This window comes from Liolophura sinensis, chromosome 13 (assembly GCF_032854445.1).
Source record: "Liolophura sinensis isolate JHLJ2023 chromosome 13, CUHK_Ljap_v2, whole genome shotgun sequence".
NCBI lineage: Eukaryota > Metazoa > Mollusca > Polyplacophora > Chitonida > Chitonidae > Liolophura > Liolophura sinensis.
In genome coordinates, this window is record NC_088307.1 from 28,693,973 (window position 1) to 28,718,539 (window position 24,567).

Here is a 24,567-nt window from a genome sequence, read left to right on the forward strand (position 1 = left end):
GCACACAACGTATGCCCCAGCAAATGCATTTGTTTTAAATGTATAAAAGAAAAAAAGCATAATTTAGGTCTATGACCCCTGAGATGAATCGGCATCGATGTTGTGATACTTATGTTGTTACCATGACAACCGCCCAAGTGGACAAGTGTCTCCACCTAAAACGAAAATTTCATGTGGAAAACAGTTGGAGTTGTAGCCCGGACACGAAATCATTTCTATTTATATAGTATATATAAGGAAAATGACTATATGGTTACCACGACAACCGCAGAAATGGACAAATGTGAGTCGTGACACTTTGTCATCTGCGTATCAATGTATCCACACAAAAAATTTAAAACTCTGCGTATAAAACAGTTGGAGTTGTATACTGGAAACGAAATTATAGCTATTTATACAGAATAAATGAAAAGAAATGGATACATGTATCTGGTTACCATGACACCTGCGAAAATTGACAAATGTTTCAGTGCGTTAATCTGTTTGAAAATAGCATAACTAACAATATGCCCTTAAAGTCAAAAAATTAATGTGTTGACTTTAACAGACACTCTGTTGCCTGAGTGATGCTAGAATGTATTCCGCTTTTGCAACAGAGTATTCCGTTAAATATAACACACATATTTATATTAAGTCAACATAAAGATTTTATTAGACTAACAGGATATTATGTTGAACGTGACACAATACTATGGTGGAATAACAATACATACTATCATCACTCAGACAACAGATTTCCTGATAATTTTTTGAGTGTGGAATACAGCATCTGGATATCCACACTGTCTTTAATCGATCTATCTATACCCGACAGTCGCCTTCTATCGAAACAGCCATAAAATGGTAATAATTTGATACAAAAATCTAGGACTCTTATTTTAGAAAGTGTGATTATAAGGCAAAGAAAACACTAAAACGAATTATGTATCAGATGAAAGACCGTTAAGAACTATCCTGGAAAATAACTGAATTTATGTGTGTGTGTGTTTTTTTTCCCACAATTTGTTTAGCAAAATGTATTTGAATCGTTTATTCCAGGGTGGTCTTTCCTCTTTTCACAGTGGAACCGGTGACGTCACAGAAGGCTTTTTCCACCCAACTCACATTAGATTTCTGCATTTCATCATTCGAAACGCATATACTTATAGATCCATGAATGCATTCGCTAATTTGACCTTGAAACGAATTATTTCAGGTAAAAATTACACAGTTATACAGTTTCTTGTATAGGGGATTTTGGTTTTTGTTATACCGGGTACGACGTTGGACATGCTTGTACCAGCTAGTCAGTTAAATTACCAGCTAGTCAGTTAAATTACCAGCTAGTCAGTTAAATTACCAGCTAGTCAGTTAAAACTATGTATATTCTCCGTGACCCTAAAATGTGCCGTAACCCAACCTTTTTTCCAGGCGTGCATGAACGAGCCACACGGAAGCCATGGACATTTACCTTCAGATTCTTGACTTTCCACTAGATATGACACACAAGGCCTAGGTTCAACCCGAGGATCGGGCAGAGCATATGCGTTATTACTTTCTTCCCGCACTGTCAATGGAGCTCTGGTGGCAATCATCAAACAGTCGACATTAATCATACTAGACATGCAGTTCGGGTGTTAATAGATAATCGTTCAATATATGAGAGGGCCGTAAACCCAATCAACTGACCAATGGGGCTTAGAAAATCTGTGGTGTTGAACTGACTAGTGGGACCATAGTAAAACTATCGTATTTCGCACTGACCCCTGGAACCTTAGGAAAACTGTAGTGTTCCGGACTGACCACTGGAACCTTAGGAAAACTGTGGTGTTCTGGACTGACCCCTGGAGTCTCAGGAAAACTGTGGTGTTCCGGACTGACCACTGGCACCTTATGAAAACTGTGGTGTTCCGGACTGACCCCTGGAACCTAAGGAAAACTGTGGTGTTCCGGACTGACCCCTGGAACCTTAGGAAAACTGTGGTGTTCCGGACTGACCCCTGGAGTCTCAGGAAAACTGTGGTGTTCCGGACTGACCACTGGCACCTTATGAAAACTGTGGTGTTCCGGACTGACCACTGGCACCTTAGGAAAACTGTGGTGTTCCGGACTGACCACTGGAACCTTAGGAAAACTGTGGTGTTCCGGACTGACCACTGGAACCTTAGGAAAACTGTGGTGTTCGGGACTGACCCCTGGAACCTAAGGAAAACTGTGGTGTTCCGGACTGACCACTGGCACCTTATGAAAACTGTGGTGTTCGGGACTGACCCCTGGAACCTAAGGAAAACTGTGGTGTTCCGGACTGACCCCTGGAACCCTAGGAAAACTGTGGTGTTCCGGACTGACCACTGGCACCTTAGGAAAACTGTGGTGTTCAGGACTGACCCCTGGGGTCTCAGAAAAACTGTGGTGTTCCGGACTGACCGCTGGGGCCTTAGGAAAACAGTGGTGTTCTGGACTGGCCACTGGAACCTACGGAAAACTGTAGTGTTCCGGACTTACCTATTGAACCTTAGGAAAACTGTGGTGTTCCGGACTGACCACTGGAGCCTTAGGAAAACTGTGGTGTTCCGGACTGACAACTTGGGCCTTAGGGAAAGTGTGGTGTTCCGGACTGACAGCTTGGGCCTTAGGGAAAGTGTGGTTTTCCGGACCTACCATTGAGACCTTAGGGAAAATGTAGCTTTCCGGACTACCCACTGGAACCTTAGGAAAACTGTGGTGGTCCGGACTGACTCCTTGGGCCTTAGGAAAACTACGGTTTTCCAGACTCGCCACTGAGGCTTTAGTAAACCAATGCTTTCCGGATTGACCACTGGGGCCTGAGGAAAACTGTGGTGGTTCTTTTTTTTTTTTTCACTTTTTTCATCTGGAAGGTAGAATAAAGTTTAACACCTTCGTTTTTCATTCACGCAGCAGTATAGTTGGTGAGAGGAGAGTATATTATAACTGGTTTGACGGGAACGAAACTTGTATTGTCTATGCAGCAGTATAGTGGTGAGAGGAGAGTATATTATAAGTGGTTTGACGGGAACGAAACTTGTATTGTCTATGCAGCAGTATAGTGGTGAGAGGAGAGTATATTATAACTGGTTTGACGGGAACGAAACTTGTATTGTCTATGCAGCAGTATAGTGGTGAGAGGAGAGTATATTATAACTGGTTTGACGGGAACAAAACTTGTATTGTCTATGCAGCAGTATAGTGGTGAGAGGAGAGTATATTATAACTGGTTTGACGGGAACGAAACTTGTATTGTCTATGCAGCAGTATAGTGGTGAGAGGAGAGGATATTATAACTGGTTTGACGGGAACGAAACTTGTATTGTCTATGCAGCAGTATAGTGGTGAGAGGAGAGGATATTATAACTGGTTTGACGGGAACGAAACTTGTATTGTCTATGCAGCAGTATAGTGGTGAGAGGAGAGGATATTATAACTGGTTTGACGGGAACGAAACTTGTATTGTCTATGCAGCAGTATAGTGGTGAGAGGAGGGTATATTATAAGTGGTTTGACGGGAACGAAACTTGTATTGTCTATGCAGCAGTATAGTGGTGAGAGGAGAGGATATTATAACTGGTTTGACGGGAACGAAACTTGTATTGTCTATGCAGCAGTATAGTGGTGAGAGGAGAGTATATTATAACTGGTTTGACGGGAACGAAACTTGTATTGTCTATGCAGCAGTATAGTGGTGAGAGGAGAGTATATTATAACTGGTTTGACGGGAACGAAACTTGTTTTGTCTATGCAGCAGTATAGTGGTGAGAGGAGAGTATATTATAACTGGTTTGACGGGAACGAAACTTGTATTGTCTATGCAGCAGTATAGTGGTGAGAGGAGAGTATATTATAACTGGTTTGACGGGAACGAAACTTGTTTTGTCTATGCAGCAGTACAGTGGTGAGAGGAGAGTATATTATAACTGGTTTGACGGGAACGAAACTTGTTTTGTCTATGCAGCAGTACAGTGGTGAGAGGAGAGTATATTATAAGTGGTTTGACGGGAACGAAACTTGTATTGTCTATGCAGCAGTATAGTGGTGAGAGGAGAGTATATTATAATTGGTTTGACGGGAGGTACATTGACAAGAGGCCGTATTTCAGCGGTTACGCGTGACATTTCCCAGCTATCGCACTCTAATTTTACCTTCTATGCTATACGTCTTATTATATTCTTACCTTATTGAGCAATACTTTGACGAGTGCTTGTTTGTAGTTCCTGTCCTTTATTCTCTTTGCTTGTGGCGTGGACATAATCAAACGACTAGCCTGGGATCATTTTGCTTGTTTCTGTCGCTTTTGCTCCTCACAAAGAAGTAATTGTCTGTGGTTTCTGTCACAATTTTTGCAGCTTTGTGTGGAATTTAAAAAAGCTATGTTCATAATCCAAAGAAAAAATCTCAGATTGTTTGCTTGCCTTTCTAAATCACCTGATAAATTCAAAAACTCCGGCTACCAAGCTATGATAAAAGATCTACCGTCCCCAAGACGATGTTTTATATAATGTTTTGAGATTGACATAAAACATACTTAATGTAATTATACTTGAGGTAAAAAGGCCTGTGTTATGGTTTGTCGAGCGTCGATCAGTATTAAATATACGTGAAACTGGAATTTGTGGTAGTCAGTTTGCCTGTATACGGAATTTCTTGCTTAAGAGATGTACGCCTGGTAGCACAGGTAGCCTAGAGAGTATTCCTGTGTGGTTGGTGACCCCAGAGGAAAGTATCATATCAGATGAAAAAAATCTCCCGATTGTGGCGAACAGTAAAGCCAGAAGTACAAATAGTTGTTTGTGACGACAAAGCTTTCTGGATATTTTCTTGTACTTTTAAACTTGCTCTCAACTATATTCAACAATCGTTGGTAGACATATCTCCTTGGAAACAATAAAGACTGATTTAAGCTTTCTTCTACCAAATAATCCTACAGGAGTAAATAAAACAGCTGTACCTGAAATTAATGTGAAGTTAATGAGTCAGCTTGATTCTCACTGAAATGGATACCTGATTCTGTTCAGTATTAGGCCAAAAATGTGTCTGTTTGTGTACAGTTAGTGCAGTGTATTGCTGGTGGCGTGCGTTGAAATGCCTTTAGCCCTCACCTTGGTAAATGCCAATAAGCTTAATTACATATATAATGCACTTTCGTCTTTTTTTTTTCTTCTTTTTTTCTCGATTTTTCTTTGAGGAGAAAAAGAATAATGTTTTGAGAAGGGGATATTATGCGTGTCTCAAAAAATATTTGAGTATGAATTTGTTTATATCCAAACCTAGGAGTTTACATTCATCGTGTTATCATAATTCAGATAAATGAAATTATAAATATGATTTAGAACATTATTATGCAAAGGTGATTTACCAAGAGGTGGTCAGATACCCACCATACAATAGTTACTTTAAAATGCCCTTTCCTCCTGAAAGAAACATCAAAGCAATAATACAGAAGACCATATTTACAAGCAACACTTCTCATTCCTTTTTGTGAAGTTTACATCGTTTTAATGGCGCCTTCACCTTTAACACTGCTCCCCATTGGTTTAGATTCCAGTGGTGACGACTAGAAACACGGTGACGTTGACAAATGGCACTGTACCAGGTTTCTGTTAGAAAAAATACACTTATTTATATAACTTGAATGAAATATGGTTATCTTAAAGTAGAGGAAAGTAGAAGAAGTCACCCGTTTTCAACGATGTCGAAAAGACATACATTTGTGAAATGTTGACCATAACACTTTCTGCTAAACATTGTAACCATATTGCTATTGTATACAATATTCTGTTGTGGAGCAAGAAAGAGTATGAAAAAAGTATCTCTTTAAGTTACGCTCTGACTTCGCAAAAGCCTATGAGTACACTTAGATTATAACTTTGTCAGTTACAATGTTCTGTATCAGTTACAATGTTCTGCACCATTTACAACGTTCTGCATCAGTTACTATGTTCTGTATCAGTTACAATGTTCTGCATCAGTTACGAAGTTCTGTATTAGTTACGATGTTCTGCATCAGTTACAATGTTATATATCAGTCACAATGTACTGCATATGATTACAATGTTCTGCATCAGTTAGGATGTTCTGCATCAGTTACAATGTTCTGTATCAGTTACAATGTTCTGTATCAGTCACAATGCTCTGCATATGAGTTACAGTTCACAGATTGCTTTGTCTCGATCAGGACTATACTATAGTTTATAATGTGAAGAGCACCTTACGTAAAAACTGAAAAATGAACACAGTCTGTTTAAAATGCATGGTACATTTTTAAGATATACATGCAGAATAATATAATTACAATAATTGCTATTAATAACAATGAATTACTCTTGATAATATTCAAACCATTGCTAGACAAATTGAAAAGGTTAGTGGCAAAATAGCTTTCTCTGAAACTCAATAACATTGCCCTAACAAAACGCTGGAAGGTAGGCCACTAATGACAGACATGCACCCAGCACCAATTCGAGGAGTATAGCTATATCGGCAAGACAGTTGTATATGTTTTCATGTCAATAAGCATGTTATTCAAGAGAAATACAGTTCTCACATAGCCCAGAGTAGGTGAGATTGAAGCCTGTTTATGACGGTTTTCAATTACTTGATATTTTAAAATAATTTTAAGTCTGGTAAAAAACAACGGCCGATTCCAAAATCAACCCAAAATACACAGAAATGCGTCGGTTGTATCAAAATTCAAATACAAAAACATTCAAGTCGTGACGTCGTATATTCAACTCCCAGTTTTTACAGTCAATGGTTCTCTCAAATTTATTGCAACTCGGTCTGCATGCACGTCGACAAACAGACCAATTATCGGTTCTTGACTAGATCTTTTAAAGGTTTGGCACAAAATCTGGTATTCTCGCCGTTCAAGAGCGAGACCAGGAAAAAACAACTCTGCAAATCGCACAACTCTACCTCCGTCAGATTGTGGCTGCAGATCTTCCAAACTGGTCAAACGGCCTCACAGAATTAAAACAATATAATATTTTGTTAAATAGTACATTTTGGTGCGTAAATCAGCGGTGTGCACCAGAAACTGACTGATGTTCGCAACATAGCAATGTGAAGGATATCTGGATCAAGTGGTAAGCCACGCAAACGCCATGTTAACGTTATATTAATCAAAACTGAACTGTTAGTCACGTAAACTGGACCTTTGCAAGGCACCGAGTGGATAACTCTCCAGTAGTTCTCATTTAGAGTAAATCGTTTGTAATTTGGTGTAATAAGGGACATTTATGGGGAGGTTCTAAAGACAAGACGTTCTTCTAATCATACACTTAAGCGATGTATAGAGAGTTAATTGTAACTTTTATTGTTTTTCAATAATTTTATTTGGACGCCGTAGACTTATTATACCAAAAGTTCTTATCTTGGGCATAATGTTGACCCATATCATTTTATATGAATCATGCGCCATACACTGTGAACGGCATTGTCTAAAGGTAACTTTCTAGACTATTACTATTTATGTATATTACTTTGTATTACATGTAGTTAACAGTATTAATAATATGGATGAATGGTTTATCTTGTGCCAGTAGCATTGTTAATACCTGAGTTGTTAATTCCTTCATTAGTGTTCATATGAGTTTCGATATTAGTCACATTGATTAGTTTTACGTTTAGAGCATTGCGGATTAAACTGCGGGAAAGGTAGGCCCCTAATAAATTTAACGTATGCACGATAAAAGTGTGAAAAGTCTATCCCCTTCAGCTAAATTCGGAAAGTTTTACAAAAAAACGGGATGTTTATGCATGTTTATCAACATCCTCGGATCCCCGTGTATTACGCTTCAAAACAAGGTAGATGTCAGTCTGATTGTTTTGCCAAATTCTTATCCGAGCTGTACCCTCAGTGTCACTGGTGAGTTGTCTCGGCTGAGCGGAGATCAGAGGGATCAGAGTGGATGGGCGTCAAATACGTATTCCTTCTGTTTGGGCATCCATCAGAACTGGGCCTCACATTGCCGTAAGGTCGGTTCAGTGTGAAATAGGTGGTTGAACATGCATCATCAGCCGTGGGACTCGAATACATAGTGCTGTTTTCTTCAAGGTCCACATACAAATGATGAGGACGTGCGTTTTCGATCAGTTCATACTGGTGAATGGCGGTTTGCGATGATCTGTTGGGGTCGGATGAGCCACTTTCTTCATTGATACTCAACGCAGGCAACCCTTCCCTTGGCGGTTCAGTAGCAATCACATCACGCACTATCTCATTACCTGGAGTTGATCTTTTTCTGTAATGGAACAAAAGTAATACTCCGTGTTAATATTGTTGTTTGGTGTAACTATTTACTTCTTTGCACGATTTTTCGTTCAGATAGCTGGTTTCCGTCGCTGCTGGGTCCAATAGAGAGGTTAAGACACCCGTCATCGACATAGTAGTACGACATGTGCGCGCGAGCCAGGCGGACTCGTGTCTTTGCGATGGAAAACTGTTAAGCACCTCGAACTACATGAGTTGGGCCCACCAAATAAATAAGACCAATGCTGTATTTTCATGAAGTCACCGATGATTATATACCAAGACTAACGCATAACAGGACGCTATTTACATGTTAACAGCACGGAGTGAGCTTGAAAACTGCGGCACATACGCACAGTGCCATATGCATAAAATACATGCACTTGACGAATTACGTTTTCTCGGCGTAAATTTTTAAACTTGTCAAATAAAACTCGATACTTACGATAGAGTCAGTGAGTGAGTACTTGGGGTTTAACGTTGTACTTAACAATTTTTCAGTCATATAACGACGAAGGAATCTTTGGAGTTCATGTAATGTGCCTCCTGGTTGCAGGAAGGATTTCCACCGCTCTTTTATCTAGTGCCGCTTCACTGAGACGACTTACCGAAGGCCAGTAACCCGCCCAGCCCGAGCAATCATACTGATACGGGTCAACCAGTTGTTACACTATCCCCTGCATGATGAATGCCAAGCGAGGAAGTTACAACTTCCTCTTATAAGGGCTTAGGTGTGACTCGACCCAGGATTGATGCTGGATCTACCGCTCCCGAAGCGGATGCTCTACGATACCGGTACTTACGATAGACCAACGCTTCACAAGGAGGTCGTTTTCCATTTTATTTCACATCCCAACAAACTAAACAGACTAAAATAGACTTGGAAATGTATTACGAGTATAACCCACCCAGATCAAAAAAAAAAACAAAAAAAAACGAGCAGAGTGTGCAACCGAGATAATCCAAGCGTGGCATCATTCACAAATAACGATGTCTTCAGTCGTTACTCGAAGGCCGTTCGCGAGTATCTTAACCTCTCTAATATTACATTCGCACCAGCCACATGTACAACCAGCGAGACTATATTCTGCATTTCTGTTCTATCTCGAAATTGTGAAGAATCGTTTCATGCCGTCGTGAAGAATCGTTTTATACCGTCGTGAATCCCGATCTGGATCGCATCCAAACAAACATGGATCCTTTATCCTAAGATCAACCTGAGGACAAAGTCGGCTCAATCCGTGCAAAACCATTTCCGTAAAGTAAAATCACGTAATTTAAACCTGTGAAGATATGAATTTAATGGGATATGGCCTGTTTATAATCTGTAAATCATAACTTCGGCTCTACGTGATGGGAAGGTTAACAAATGAGAGGAAACTCTGGAATGGAATTTAAAAAAGAACCTTTCTTTTCCGGGAGGCTTCCCATTGACTCTGCTACAGACCATTAAAATATGACTGCATGTTGCTAATAATGTCTGAAGGTGTAAAACTAATATTTCGGGTGACACTGGTGTAAACAAGAGTTTGTTTTGCTAGGAAATATGCCATTTCATTTCCAGCTATACCTGTATGCCCTGGGAACCAAGACTGATGTTAATTCCTTTAAAATGTAGCACTGTACACGTGTAAAACCTCTAAAACCATGGATGAGGATACATTCCAGCTGAAGTTTCTACTGGCTTGCAAAGCACTTCAAGAATCCGCAAAAATATCAACATTATTCGGATTAAAGTCAAGCACAAAACACAGGGATGTTAAAATAGCCATAAGTTCGGCAGCCAACACTGAACTGAACCATTTATTATCCTTAAGTTCTGAAACACGAAATGCTGCCCCCACTTTCCCACTCTCTGGACATTTGGATGCATCAATGAAAATATTCAGACAGTTTTCCCAGAAATTTTCCCAGACCGCAACTCATTGCAAAGGATTTCATGACATTTACAGGATCAGATTCCGTAATTACACTTTAAAGATCCAATGAGATGTGGGGGGTGGGGGTGGGGGGTACCAACTGCCAAGGTGGAAAGTTAGGGACAGAGATTTTTTAAGGCAACTTAAAACAGCTCGAACGTTCAATTGTATCAAGTGCTGTAAGATTAAATGGCTTATATTCCTTATGAACATTTAAAATGCTGTCATATTGAGAAGAGTTAAAAACAGATGATGCTGAGTTATTAAGAGATGCCGTCAATACAAAAAAAAATATTTCAGGGTGCGCATGTATCTCTTAAGATCAAACGACTACCCACTACATATCACTTGTAAAACGTTAAGAGGGGTGGTCTTGAGCGTCCGTGTACAATCCCTGAGAGCAACACATTGAACAGCATCCAATTTACACTTAAGCGAAAAGCAAGCGGAGTCAAAAGTTTCACAATAGTCTAGACGCGATCTAATCAACGCCCTATATAAGATTAGAAGGTACGATTTATCTGCCTCCTAGAATTTAAATAACATAATTTAGAAAAAAACATAGTCTTGACTGTGAATGGAACAATTATGAACACACGTGTATTAAAAGTAAATCAGAATTTGGGGCTGTAGGCCTACTGGTTATGTTCGATCATTTGCAACATGTTAGTGCATTTGCAAAAAAGAAATGTTTACTAAATAAATATAAGTCTCACCCTGAACTGATTCCCCCACTGTTTTGTCAGATATTGACCAAACAGAGAGCATGAATCAACGTTCCCCTCGATTATTCTAAGATGACTACCCCTAACAATGTGCTTGTCTATTCTGTGGGAAAACAAACCGATTTATGCATTGACTGAAGCTTTCTAGTGCAGAATTTGTAACGTGCGGTCACATAAAAAGTTCTAAATATCACTGATGAATTTTCATCTCAAGGGCTAAGTTATCAGGCAAGAAAGAGGTGTCAACGAAAACATCAAACAATTTAAAATTATACATGTAGACAGTTACTCACAGTAATGTATAGCATAATGAATACATTGTGGTGTTAGCACACCATATCATAATTCATCTATTTTAATATAAAACCATGTCCCTTACAAAATGTCGCATAAGTCCTGCCCTATACGTTCTGCCACCAAAACCCGGTCCAATACGCCCTGCCACCAAAACCCTGCCCAATCCGCTCTGCCATATAAACTTTGTTTACTACGCTCCGACGCATGAACCCTTCATTACGTTCTGTAACATAAACCTTGTCCAATATGCTCTGCCACATAAACCCTGTCTAATACGACCCGACACATAAACCTTGTCCAATATGTTGTGCACCTTAAATGTTGTGCATGACGATTTGCAACAGACGCCCTGCCTATTCGTTCTGCACCATAAACCATGTTCAATACGCTCTGCCACATAAACACTGTCCAATACGCCCTACCACATAAAACCTGACTTGTACGCTCTGCAACATGAAGCCCGCCAAATAGCCATTCACCTTTTTCCATTCACCATGCCATATGTGCTATGTCATATGTGCCATGTTCCCAAAATGCTCTCCTACAAAGCGTATCACATACCACGTTCCAAAAACCCTCTCCTACGAAGCTAATCACACACCATGTTCCAAAAACCCTCTCCTACGAAGCATATCACACCATGTTCCCAAACCCTCTCCTACGAAGCATATCACACACCATGTTCCAAAAACCCTCTCCTATGAACCTAATCACACACCATGTTCCAAAAACAACCTCCTACGAAGCATATCACACACCATGTTCCAAAAACCCTCTCCTACAAAGCATATCACACACCACGTTCCAAAAACCCTCTCATACGAAGCTAATCACACACCATGTTCCAAAAACAACCTCCTACGAAGCATATCACACACCATGTTCCCAAAACCCTCTCCTACGAAGCATATCACACAAGATGTTCCAAAAACCCTCTCCTACGAAGCTAATCACACACCATGTTCCAAAAACCCTCTCCTACAAAGCATATCACACACCATGTTCCACGAACCCTCTCCTACGAAGCATATCACACAAGATGTTCCAAAACCCTCTCCTACGAAGCATATCACACACCATGTTCCAAAAACCCTCTCCTACAAAGCGTATCACACACCACGTTCCAAAAACACTCTCCTACGAAGCATATCACACACCACGTCCCAAAAACCCTCTCCTACGAAGCATATCACACAAAATGTTCCAAAAACCATCTCCTGCAAAGCATATCACACACCATGTTCCAAAACCCTCTCCTACGAAGCATATCACACACCATGTTCCAAAAACACTCTCCAGCGAAGCATAGCACATACCATGTTCCATAAAGAATTAGGTAAAAACAATGCAAAGAGGCTAGCAGTAGTTTACACACAGCTCTAGAATTACTCAAATGCTGTGTACTTACTACATTTAATAAGCAAATAACATTAAACCAATGAAAGGCTATCTGACCTCGTGGATGCTTAGTCCACCAGCTGAATCCTGCTTTATACAAGAAAACATGATAAAAGAAAACAGCAAAGAGAGTAAAACCACAGCAGGGACGATAGTATGATATTTGGCAAATAGTGCTACGTAAGCGGTGAAGTAACCCTGGTGTATGGCTAGACGTTAAGGGCCAACACTGAACAAGTTCACTTCTCAATGATGTGTTAAATTAGACGTATTGGAAACAAAATAGTCTCCGGTGATTTAACATTTATACCGCAAGGGTACATTTCAGTGCGATACCTACCTCCTCCAGAGAAAACCTGTCGTGATGACCACACCCACAGCAATTCCTCCCACCGCGGCAACGATAGGTATCCAGAAAGCTGAAAACGCACATACATGGCAACAATTACATGGCCTATTTCAGTAGTATTGTCCATCTGTTGCTGCTCAATTACATGGCCTATTTCAGTAGTATTGTCCATCTGTTGCTGCTCAATTACATGGCCTATTTCAGTAGTATTGTCCATCTGTTGCTGCTCAATTACATGGCCTATTTCAGTAGTATTGTCCATCTGTTGCTGCTCAATTACATGGCCTATTTCAGTAGTATTGTCCATCTGTTGCTGCTCAATTACATGGCCTATTTCGGTAGTATTGTCCATCTGTTGCTGCTACACCGTGTAATACTAACAATCATTTCAGTCCACATCTAGTCACGAGTCTCTCTACGGATACATGGTGAAATAAGGAACTGGTTTCGCGTTGCTAAAATTTGGTTTTCTTTAGAAAACAGTACTAGATTAATTGCTTATCGGCATCGATGAACTATCCCACGTGAAGTTGAAAAAGCATACCTTTTCATTTTTTGTACATCGACATGTCGACGTTCAAAGTACATGTAAATTGCGTACCTTGAGAAAATCGAAAGCACCGTCGTATATCAATTTTAACCAATAAGACGGGAGTTATTTCTATAAACCAGTCAGTGAAACAAATCGTGTTTCAAGCTGTTCTAGCATGGCGCCTCCCATGGCGTCATAGAAATTAATGATTAAAAGTTTTAATTAAAAAAAAAATTAGAAAAAATGCTTTAGGCCTGTTTCAGATATTCTTGCTAATTAACTCTGGTTGTATTATTTCTTTTTTTCTGCATCCATAAAATCCATATCTATGACACGGTTGTTCTTCGCAGCTCAGTCCGGAATTCTGGTGAATACATATATTTTTGAAATTAGAAGAACGAAGACACTGTGGAAATCGGGTAGCTCTTTTAAAGAGAATCCAAATTCAAGGCTTTCTTTTTCCGACCGGAAGTTCATTGAAGTTAAAGTATAACTTGTCATGCTATATAGAACACGCAGCGGAACTATACAGCTGACAGGTACACGTGACATACAGTTATTCTTCGCACTCTTAGCACAGACAGAAAATATTTCAGTGTTACTGGGATATCCAAAAGTTGATCGGTTTTACCAGTTGTTTGTAGCGCTAAACCAGGTATATCCTTGCCTCACAAGTTTGAGATGTGGCCTTTCAGGAGTGTCAAATCTAGATGTCAAAGTCGCAGCTCAGCTGCTTATATGTACAGGGGCCGATTCACCTCCTTAAGACGAAAAGCCTTTTAAATATTGTGGACAAAACTTCAAGGACACCAGTGCTTGAGGATAATTTTTAGCTTCAGCTGGTTTAATTTGTTGCCCAACGGATAATGGGACACTCAGCCCTGCGTCCTTTTTTTACAAAAAGGCTAAAGGCTAAGCTTAGTTAGCCGACTAGAAAGTTTGCTCAGCCCCTTTCACGAAGAAAATATTTAAAGCTTTTTGCCATAGATTCTTGAAAATTTATCAAAATCTTTAGTCACGACAGAGATAAATTCAGCGTGTTATTCAAAATGTTATAAGTCCCATTTTTAATAGTTTATTTACTCAATGAAAGGACTAAATCTGCAACTGAAAGGGCCGTTTAAAGCTCACAAACCACCAGACACCATGCGTTGTTGCTGTTTTGCGTCGACTGTCGACTGCGTGGGACTTACCGCCCTCAGCTTGCAAACTTTGTCAAAAACGAACATGGAGAAAAATTTATCATCTTGTTGCATTATTTATGCATAGCAACTTCAATTATTTACATTTGGAAGCCAGTTTAAGAATTATCATCATAGATTTAATCAATCGGATTGCTGAAGAGCGGCCACATAGCCCGCTATGGTAATCCGGCTAAGCTTTAGACCGTTTACGTTTCTGGAAAGGCGTAGTCAGTTTGTTTGGTTGTCTGCTTACGGTAGTCAGCTAAGTGACCTTTGGTAGCCTAACGCGCCTTAAACGCCCACAGAAGTTCTCTGAAACGGGACCCAAAAGTACGGTAGCGTATACTGCGCCTGAATCTGCTTTAAACCTTTGACATTTTGAGATAAACTAAGATGGTATCATAGGTAAGTGTAGGTAACGTCAGTTGTAGGCCTACTATTCCTGCTGTGATGGAATTCATGAAACCCTTCCAAACGTTATAAGCAAATGGAATTCTTTACTACATGATACGCGGTGAATTAAGTCGATGTCCGGTCGACCTTACCATTAAAGCTGATATGATCGGTTGTAGGCTAAAATGTTAACGTCCAACCACAAAAAGACCTGGTATGGTAAGGCGTGAAATCAGTTCCAGTGCAAGAAACTGTGTTCCTCGAGAAACAACACAGACTATAGCAGTGGCTGACAGATGCTGACACCTTCGTACGACCACTTCTTTTCTCACCTCTGTTTTGCTCCTCTTTTTCTGTTGTAGGGCAAGAGTGCGACCTACATGTATATATCGTAAAAACGCATTGAAGCGAGTCTATATGCGTGTTAGCAATGTATAGGTCAACCAATCTCCAATAAAACTTAATGTACTTTTTTGTATTACACAGAGAAGATTGAATAAAGATCACTGCACTACAAATGTCACCTTCTGGAAAATTAAGGCGATAAGCACCAACCAAATAACGTTGAGCCTCACTATGTGCTGTTAAGCTAACTTTACCATTTGTCATACTGGTGAAGTGATGGTACCCTCGGCAACCTTGAGACTAGTGGAAGCAGTGTAATTTAAAATTCGCCGTCTAACAATGATGATGAACAAACGTCACGTGTGACCAAGCGACTGTATGGCATCAGAGGATATATACTCTTTCAAAGGCTCGGGAGCAGTAGATCCAGGGTCAGTCCTGGGTCGATGCACACCTAAGACCTTAAAGGAGGAAGTGAAGGGGATAGTGCAACGACTGGTTGACCAGTATCAGTATAATGGCTCGGGCGGGGCGGCTTACTTACCTTCGGTAAGTCGTCTCAGTGAAGCAGCACTAGATAAAGAGCGGTGGAAATCCGTCCTGCAACAAGGAGGCACATTACATGTACACTAATTATTCTTCGTCGTCGTCATATGATTGAAAAATTGTTAAGTACGACGTTAAACCCCTACCACTCAATCACTCACTCACTCTTCCAAAGGCGGCTTTTACCGCGAAACCAAACAAACAAGCTAGAATTACCTGTTATGCTGCGGGTACAAACCCAGTAACTGTTAACTTAGAGATGGCTTTGTTTCAGGACGATTGGCATGTACTTGGCCAGGTGGGTGGGTTTATGTGTGCTCTGCTTATTACTTCCACCTACAAACCTGACTGGCCTTCTGTCGTTTAAGTCAAATACATTTTAAAATGTCGGAAAATCACCTAAAAATAATAATAATAATCGGTTTTGTCAATAAGGGTGACTTACCGCCACCATTCCCAGAGGAAGGGCAAGGCAACGTTCATGTCAAAATAAAAAGAAATACAAATAGGAAATTTCACGCGTCAGCACTATGAGGAAATTTTCATATTTATGAGGACATGACAACATCGCGTTAATCTATTTAATCGTGCCATTTACATTTCGTAAGTAAGACATAAACGGACGTCAATTATCCACCGAATTGATTTGGAAATGAATTTACGTATGCCAAATTCCAATCGTGGAAGTCGCATTGCCTAAAGGTCAGACAAACAGACAATCAGCAGAAGGATTGAAGGATACCTGTGTATGATGAATAAACCATAGAACCCCGGTGAAAGACATAAAACTACTTTGACAGGAAAAGGGTTAATACAAATAAACAATGCCACGCATCAGCATTTTCCCCAAGAGATAATATGTTTGAGATATCTTTACATTTTACGTTAACGTACAGTTATTCTTTCATATGCCTGCGTAGAGAATAGTAAATGAACCTTAAAAATTTCGTTTCACTTTGTGGTAAGAAATCCATTTATTCTAGGGCCGTGATGGTAAAGAGAATCATCATTGGCCAGAGGCCCATCCTATAAGGACTGGTATAAATCACCTTAACGGATTGGGGTTGGCTGCCAAGTTAACACGATAAGTGTATTCTAAACACCATACACGTGTTGAAAGCAGAACGGAGACGCTTCTTCATCTGTACCGCATGTCCGTCAAATTTATTTGATTTTGAATGTTCTCATTATGTCAAATCGCCTGCTGGTTTAAACATGTTCTAGGCATGAAGGTTATGACTTAAAAAGTCTGATCAACAACGTAATTCAAGCAGTTTTTGACAAGATTAGGAATCATTGTCCTATCATCTTTTTAAATCTAGCCTGCTAAATTTTGACGGGGCAACAAGCCTACTTAGTTCAAAGTAGTCGTCAAAAGCTACCACATCCAGTGAACTGGCAGGTTAATCCGAATGTAAAGGAAATTAAACGCTTGAAAGCTTTCTTTTGAAAATTTACCACCGACAAAAGGAAGGAAGTCAAAGGGCAACACCCAGGGCGGACATAAACTATAGTACTATATCGCAGAGAAGGAACCACGATTAGGAAGTGTGGATTTCACAACTATCCAGTTAACTTGCAGTCAATCAATTTCATACAAAAGGTATCATCAGATTCTAGATTAAACAGTTTATTGACATTATGAGAAGCTCAACTGACAGACAGAAACAGTTAATCCTGCGAGGCTCATCCAAAGCTTTTACTAAAACAGGGCTTGCATAAATCACCATAACGGAGATGGCTGCCAAGTTAACACGATAAGTGTATTCCAAACACAACAGACGTTTTAAAAGCAGAACGGGGGACGATTCTTCATCTGTACAACATGTCCGTCAAATTTATTTGATTTCGAATGTTTTCATTATCTCAAATCGCCTCTTGGTTTAAAGAACTTCTCGCCAGACAGGCTGTGGCTGAGATATTGCTGAAGTAGCGTTATAATCGCACATTCATTTATTCATTCATTCCATCAACTGTGCAGTATCAGATTGTGTTAAACGGGTCGTTTTGATATCAGCACTTTGCCATTGTCCGAATCACCTTTAAGTTGTCGGCGCCTGCACCTAGGTCTCATTCATTCATTCAGTCAATCAACTGTGCAGTATCAGATTGTGGTATTTATTTATTTATCATTCATTTATTCATCCATTCAATCAACTGTGCAGTATCAGATTGTGGTAGACAGATCGTTTTTGATATCAGCACTTTGCCATTGTCCGAATCACTTTTATGTTATCGGCACCCACACCATAATCTCATTCATTCATTCATTTATTCATCCATTCAATCAACTGTGCAGTATTAGATTGTATTAGACAGATCGTTTTGATATCAGCACTTTGCCATTGTCCGAATCACTTTTGTGTTGTCGGCACCCACACCAAGATCTCATTCATTTATTCATTTATTCATTCATTTATTCATCCATTCAATCAATAGTGCAGTATCAGATTGTATTAGACAGATCGTTTTGATATCAGCACTTTGCCATTGTCCGAATCACTTTAGTGTTGTCGGCACCCACACCAAGATCTCATTCATTTATTCATTTATTATTCATTTATTCATCCATTCAATCAATAGTGCAGTATCAGATTGTATTAGACAGATCGTTTTGATATCAGCACTTTGCCATTGTCCGAATCACTTTTGTGTTGTCGGCACCCACACCAAGATATCATTCATTTATTCATTCATTTATTCATCCATTCAATCAACTGTGCAGTATCAGAATGTGGTAGACACAGCGTTTTGATATCAGCACTTTGCCATTGTCCGAATCACATTTGTGTTGTCGGCACGCACACCAAGATCTCAATCATTCATTCATTCATTCATTCATTCATTCATTCATCCATCCATTCAATCAACAGTGCAGTATCATATTGTGGTACACTGATCGTTTTGATATCAGCACTTTGCCATTGTCCGAATCACTTTTGTGTTGTCGGCACCCACACCAAGATCTCATTCATTCATTCATTCATTCATTCATTCATTCATTCATTCATTCATTTATTCATCCATTCAATCAACTGTGCAGTATCAGATTGTGGTAGACAGATCGTTTTGATATCAGCACTTTGTCATTGTCCGAATCACCTTTGTGTTGTCGGCACCCACACCAAGATCTCATTCATTTATTCATTTATTCATTCATTTATTCATCCATTCAATCAATTGTGCAGTATCAGATTGTGGTAGACAGATCGTTTTGATATCAGCACTTTGTCATTGTCCGAATCACCTTTGTGTTGTCGGCACCCACACCAAGATCTCATTCATTCATTCATTCATTCATTTAGTCATCCATTCAAACAATTGTGCAGTGTCAGATTGTGGTAGACAGATCGTTTTGATATCAGCACTTTGCCATTGTCCGAATCACTTTTGTGTTGTCGGCACCCACACCAAGATCTGATTCATTCATTCATTCATTCATTTATTCATCCATTTAATCAGCTGTGCAGTATCAGATTGTGGTAGACAGATCGTTTTGATATCAGCACTTTGCCATTGTCCGAATCACTTTTGTGTTGTCGGCACCAACACCAAGATCTCCTTCATTCATTCATTCATTCATTCATTCAATCATTCATTTATTCATCCATTTAATCACCCGTGCAGTATCAGATTGTGGTAGACAGATCGTTTTAATATCAGCACTTTGACATTGTCCGAATCACATTTGTGTTGTCGGCACCCACACCAAGATCTCATTCATTCATTCATTCATTCATTCATTCATTCATTCAATCACCTGTGCAGTATCAGATTGTGGTAGACAGATCGTTTTGATATCAGCACTTTGCCATTGTCCGAATCACTTTTGTGTTGTCGGCACCCACACCAACATCTCATTCGTTCTTTCATTCATTCATTCATTTATTCATCCATTTAATTAACTGTGCAGTATCAATATTGTGGTAGACAGATCGTTTTGATATCAGCACTTTGCCATTGTCCGAATCACCTTTGTGTTGTCGGCACCCACACCAAGATCTCATTCATTCATTCATTTATTTATCCATTCAATCAACTGTGCAGTATCAGATTGTGGTAGACAGATCGTTTTGATATCAGCACTTTGTCATTGTCCGAATCACTTTTGCGTTGTCGGCACCCACACCAAGATCTCCTTCCTTCCTTCATTCATTCATTTATTCATCCATTCAATCACCTGTGCAGTATCAGATTGTGGTAGACACATCGTTTTGATATCAGCACTTTGCCATTGTCCGAATCACTGTTGTGTTGTCGGCACCCACATCATCCATCCATCCATCCATCCATCCATGCATCCAATCAACTGGGCAGTATCAGATTGTGGTAGACAGATCGTTTTGATATCAGCACTTTGACATTGTGGGAATCACATTGATGTTGTCGGCACCCACACCAAGGTCTCATTCATTTATTCATTCATTTATTCATTCATCCATTCAATCAACTATGCAGTATCAGATTATGATAGACGGGTCGTTTCGATATCAGCACTTCTTCACAACATGGGCAGCAGGTCGTTGTGCAGCAGCATGTGGCATTTGTCATTGTGCCAATCACCTTTATGTTGTCGGTGGCCACACCAAGGTCTCTCGGGGCAATATAAATCTTTCAGTGATCATCGCTGTAGTTTGCAGCTGTCAGTGTATTCATCTTTCGCCTTGTAATACCGCATCATACTCATCTAACAGAAGCACTCCACTTGATAAAGTAAAGAGCATTACGTCGTAAAGACATTAACTCTATTTCAATACAGGGTGTGGTTATTTCGTTTGGATAGAAATCAATCCCATCTTTGTGCAGATGATTCTGTCATGGCCATGCCCACATACCTACATCTATATGTAAAGCAAACATGAAACCCCGATAATATCAGGCTAAATTTTACAGTTACCTTCACATTGGCCTCCGTCCCCATGGTAACCATCCTTACACGTACAGATGTAACTCCCAACAGTATTGTCACAGTCAGCATTAGCAGGACAGAGGTTATCAGATGTACATTCGTCTACATCTAAAGGAAAAATCGACATATATTTGTTACTTACAATACGAAAAGGGTATATTACTTCCATGTCCTAACCCTAAGAAGTTAAAATATCGTGATGGAGGCATTTGTATTACCAACAGAGGCGACCTGCAGCCCGGTCTATTAGGGCGACACTCGACGTCATACTCAGGGTAACACCTGTGCATTCGTGGCCTTCCAAATAGACGTATACCACTGTTTGTCAGCGACGAGAATGTCACGTATTAGATGAACGACTGTGCTGGTGAAGCAGATCCAGATTTATGGTTCACCTTGTTGTCCACGATAACCACCCTGACGTATACAGCATTGCTACAGTGTCGATTCCTTAACATCATTTACCTCGTGTCCCGGGTAGAAATAACTACTGTGTGAGTTTTTTTGCTTTTGCAATTAAGCTAATACACTAAACTGTAATCCCACCTTTCTTAGCTATTTAAAGCTCCGCACCTTCAACAGTATAATGGTTGGGGTGTCCATTGGAGGGACTCATTTGGCCGCTTGGACTCCACAAAAAGACACAGTATATGTACACACACCTAATGACTCCATCAGAACAGTCATCACTACAGCGGTAGATAACTCACCCACGGAGAGTGTGTACCCGCCAGGTGGTCGTTAGGTAGTGAGTGTTCTTCATGAGACACAGTTTTAAAGCACAAAGTTGTTGTGCCCTAAACGCCATACGTGGTTCAATTTGAATGAAATGATGAATGAATGAGAACTGATGACACCCTGGCAATATTTTTGCCATCGTGACGAGAATAAAATATGACCATGAAACAGTTATGACCGACTTTCGACGTAAATATGAAAACATTCATATCCAAATATTCGCACGGTTTTAAAATTCAAAATAAACAACCAACATTTTAACATAGGGGGATCAAGTATCTATTCCTCATGAAATGGGCCAATGACTTTTCAAACATAATTACAGAATTGGCAGGATTTACTTAATTACAGAATTGTCAGATAACTAATATACAGAGTCAGCCATAGCACAGACAATACAGTCAACCAGGTTATGTCTGATGCCATGTAACACACACCGGGAGCAATAGCAAACCGAAAATAAAATCATCTGTTAAATGAGGATGTCAAATACCATTTGCTGAATCTGTTTGGTCGTGTTGTTTCTTGTACCTCACACACTGAACACTTGAAGGTCCCAATCACCCTCACAAAAAACGCCGAATACTCTTTGATTAAAAGTCTGTATAATGAATTTTAACTTTTGAAATATAGAATTTTATCCTTTGTTTGATAAATTGAGAAGAGCCTTAGCCTCGGCAGAAAAGTAAAGATGGGTATGGAAGATGAAGACAACAGACTTATTGCGCAAAAAACAGCTGAAGACACAAACTCCTTCTTTCCACCCACTAGTATATATACATTTATAACCCTGATAGTAAGCTTTAATCTCGGAAAATCTTATGAATTATAGGAGTAATTTGACTTCTTATGTTTACGTAGAGACATATTACCTTAGTTTTCTGAGAAAGCCGATGCATGAGTATAGACCCAGAAAAAGACAAATACATACAATCGTCGAAATTACAGAAACCTTGAGGCAGATCACTGATTAGTGCAGGCGAACTTTGTTTTACAACAGGATATACCCATTTTGTTCTATCTCAAGATGTGCAAATGTGTCAACAGAATTAACATTGTTAAAAATAAGAAATGTTTGTTTGATTTGAAAGCAATGGTTTTTGTTTCAATTGGCGTGTCCTCCATTGATATTTTTGGGGTATACATTTGTGCGAATTCACATTCTTATACATCAGTACGTTCGTGCAAAATGACCATAATTTAATAATAACACCGCAATACAGCTAGAAATTGAAATATTAGGGATTTCTAGGCGGCAAATGTCGCATTTATGAAAATTAGGCTCAGCTACACTTCTAAGATTTTGGTGGACTGTCATCAAGTCACTCTGGAAAATTCATCTGACAAAATGAATTGTGTTGCAATTTGTTTTGCTAAACCAATTTTCTTCTTATATTCACTGGACTAGTTGACAGACAAAACAAATATTTTGTGAAAGATAATTATTTGGGCTATTCGAAAATAGCAGCAAAAATTCGGTTGTGTTTGTTAGGAGCTGATCGATCTTTGGACATAGGCTATAGCATAGGCTATATTATAGGCTACAGCATATCAAGTATAGTATTTCACAGCACTGTGTGGCTTGAGGCATTGCACATGTGTCAAGCTACAATTTTTCACATTACATTGGCTGGTGTCATTTAGAAAGTGATTTTCAAGAAATAGTATTATAATCATAATTAAAATTGTACTTTCTGGACTAAGCACAGATTCCGATGTTGAAAATCGACCTGTTCTGGGAGCCGTTTCGTTGTGGAGCTATTGAAATGACGTCAAACAGTCAGTTTTTTTGGAGGGGGCCTGTTGGTTGAATGGTCTAGACGGTTGGCATGAATTGCTAGCCATTAGGTGTCTGAATCTGTGCTGGCTGATTCCAAATCCCGATTTTGTATCAGCCAAGTTTAGTAGTGGAATCTGTGCTATATAAAGAGAGTTTAAATTTATACAGCAGAGATAATATTTTAATACCAACCAGATTGGTGTTTGAACATACCATTCTACAACATATGCTTTACATTTCGTCACCGCAAAGGAGATTGGAAAATTTCGTAAACCACTTGTACTGGGTTGGGGTTTAATAGATTAATTAAATTTAAGCAATCAAGTAACTTTAAACAGGCTATGCTGTGGATCTGGGACAAAAAAGCCATACTGGCTAATCAAATAAAACAGCTAACACGTGCACAACCGAGATGGATATTTTGTGATAAGTAATTATTTGGTTGATCCTACCATAATAGCAAAAATTTCAATAGGATTTGAGCTGATCGATGCTTAGCTTTCAAAAATACAGAATACAGTAAACACACATGAACTGTCGCATCGAAAGCAAGTCAAACATTGCTAACCGCCATTTTTTACAACGAATCGGCCACAGTCGGCATCGTCAGAGAAAACATAAACTCGAGGAATATTTCAAATAAAACAAAAAGCATTACAGCATTAAAAAGGCGACTGACAACTTGTTTGGGTGACTTTTTTTGTTAAATTTTTGTTAAATAGTGATCAAAAGGAACAATAAGCCACTATGATAAAGAAGAAGATGATCTCAATGATCGGAGGAACCTATCGAGTCTACCCTATACCCTTGCTAGCGACGGAGTCATTTGAAAATGGCTTTTTCAAATTTCGGTAGATGTCGGAGTGGGTGCAACAGTTATATCTCTGTTAATTACGACGTTATGGTCGTTATTGTTACCACATAATAAAGTGATATCAATTCAGAAATTTAAAAACACAGTTTGCGTTCTGTACAGCTTTCACACTTTGAGAGGAAGGGCCAACAGGGCCGAGTACAAAATTTGTGAATGTAACTATTCAGAGCGGTTAATGTGGAGGCTAATCTGGAAATGCGGACGTCTAGTCCCAGAAATGTGATATGTTCTACCAGTGTGATATCTTTTACCAGCGTGATATGTTCTACCAGTGTGATATCTTTTACCAGCGTGATATGTTCTACCAGTGTGATATCTTTTACAAGTGTAATA

General features: G+C 39.5%; 1 protein-coding gene across 1 annotated transcript in view; it reads right to left on the reverse strand.

The window, feature by feature from the left end:
• Window positions 1-5,452: 5,452 nt before the first annotated feature.
• LOC135481045 (latent-transforming growth factor beta-binding protein 4-like) overlaps window positions 5,453-24,567 on the reverse strand; it is a 44,545-nt gene continuing 25,430 nt past the window's right edge. Inside the window, exons 9-11 of the mRNA XM_064760975.1 lie at window positions 20,831-20,950; window positions 12,925-13,003; window positions 5,453-8,237 (exon numbers count right to left, since the gene is read on the reverse strand). Coding sequence (XP_064617045.1) covers window positions 7,856-8,237; window positions 12,925-13,003; window positions 20,831-20,950 — 581 coding nt within the window. The 3' untranslated portion in view covers window positions 5,453-7,855. The remainder of the gene's footprint in view (window positions 8,238-12,924; window positions 13,004-20,830; window positions 20,951-24,567) is intronic.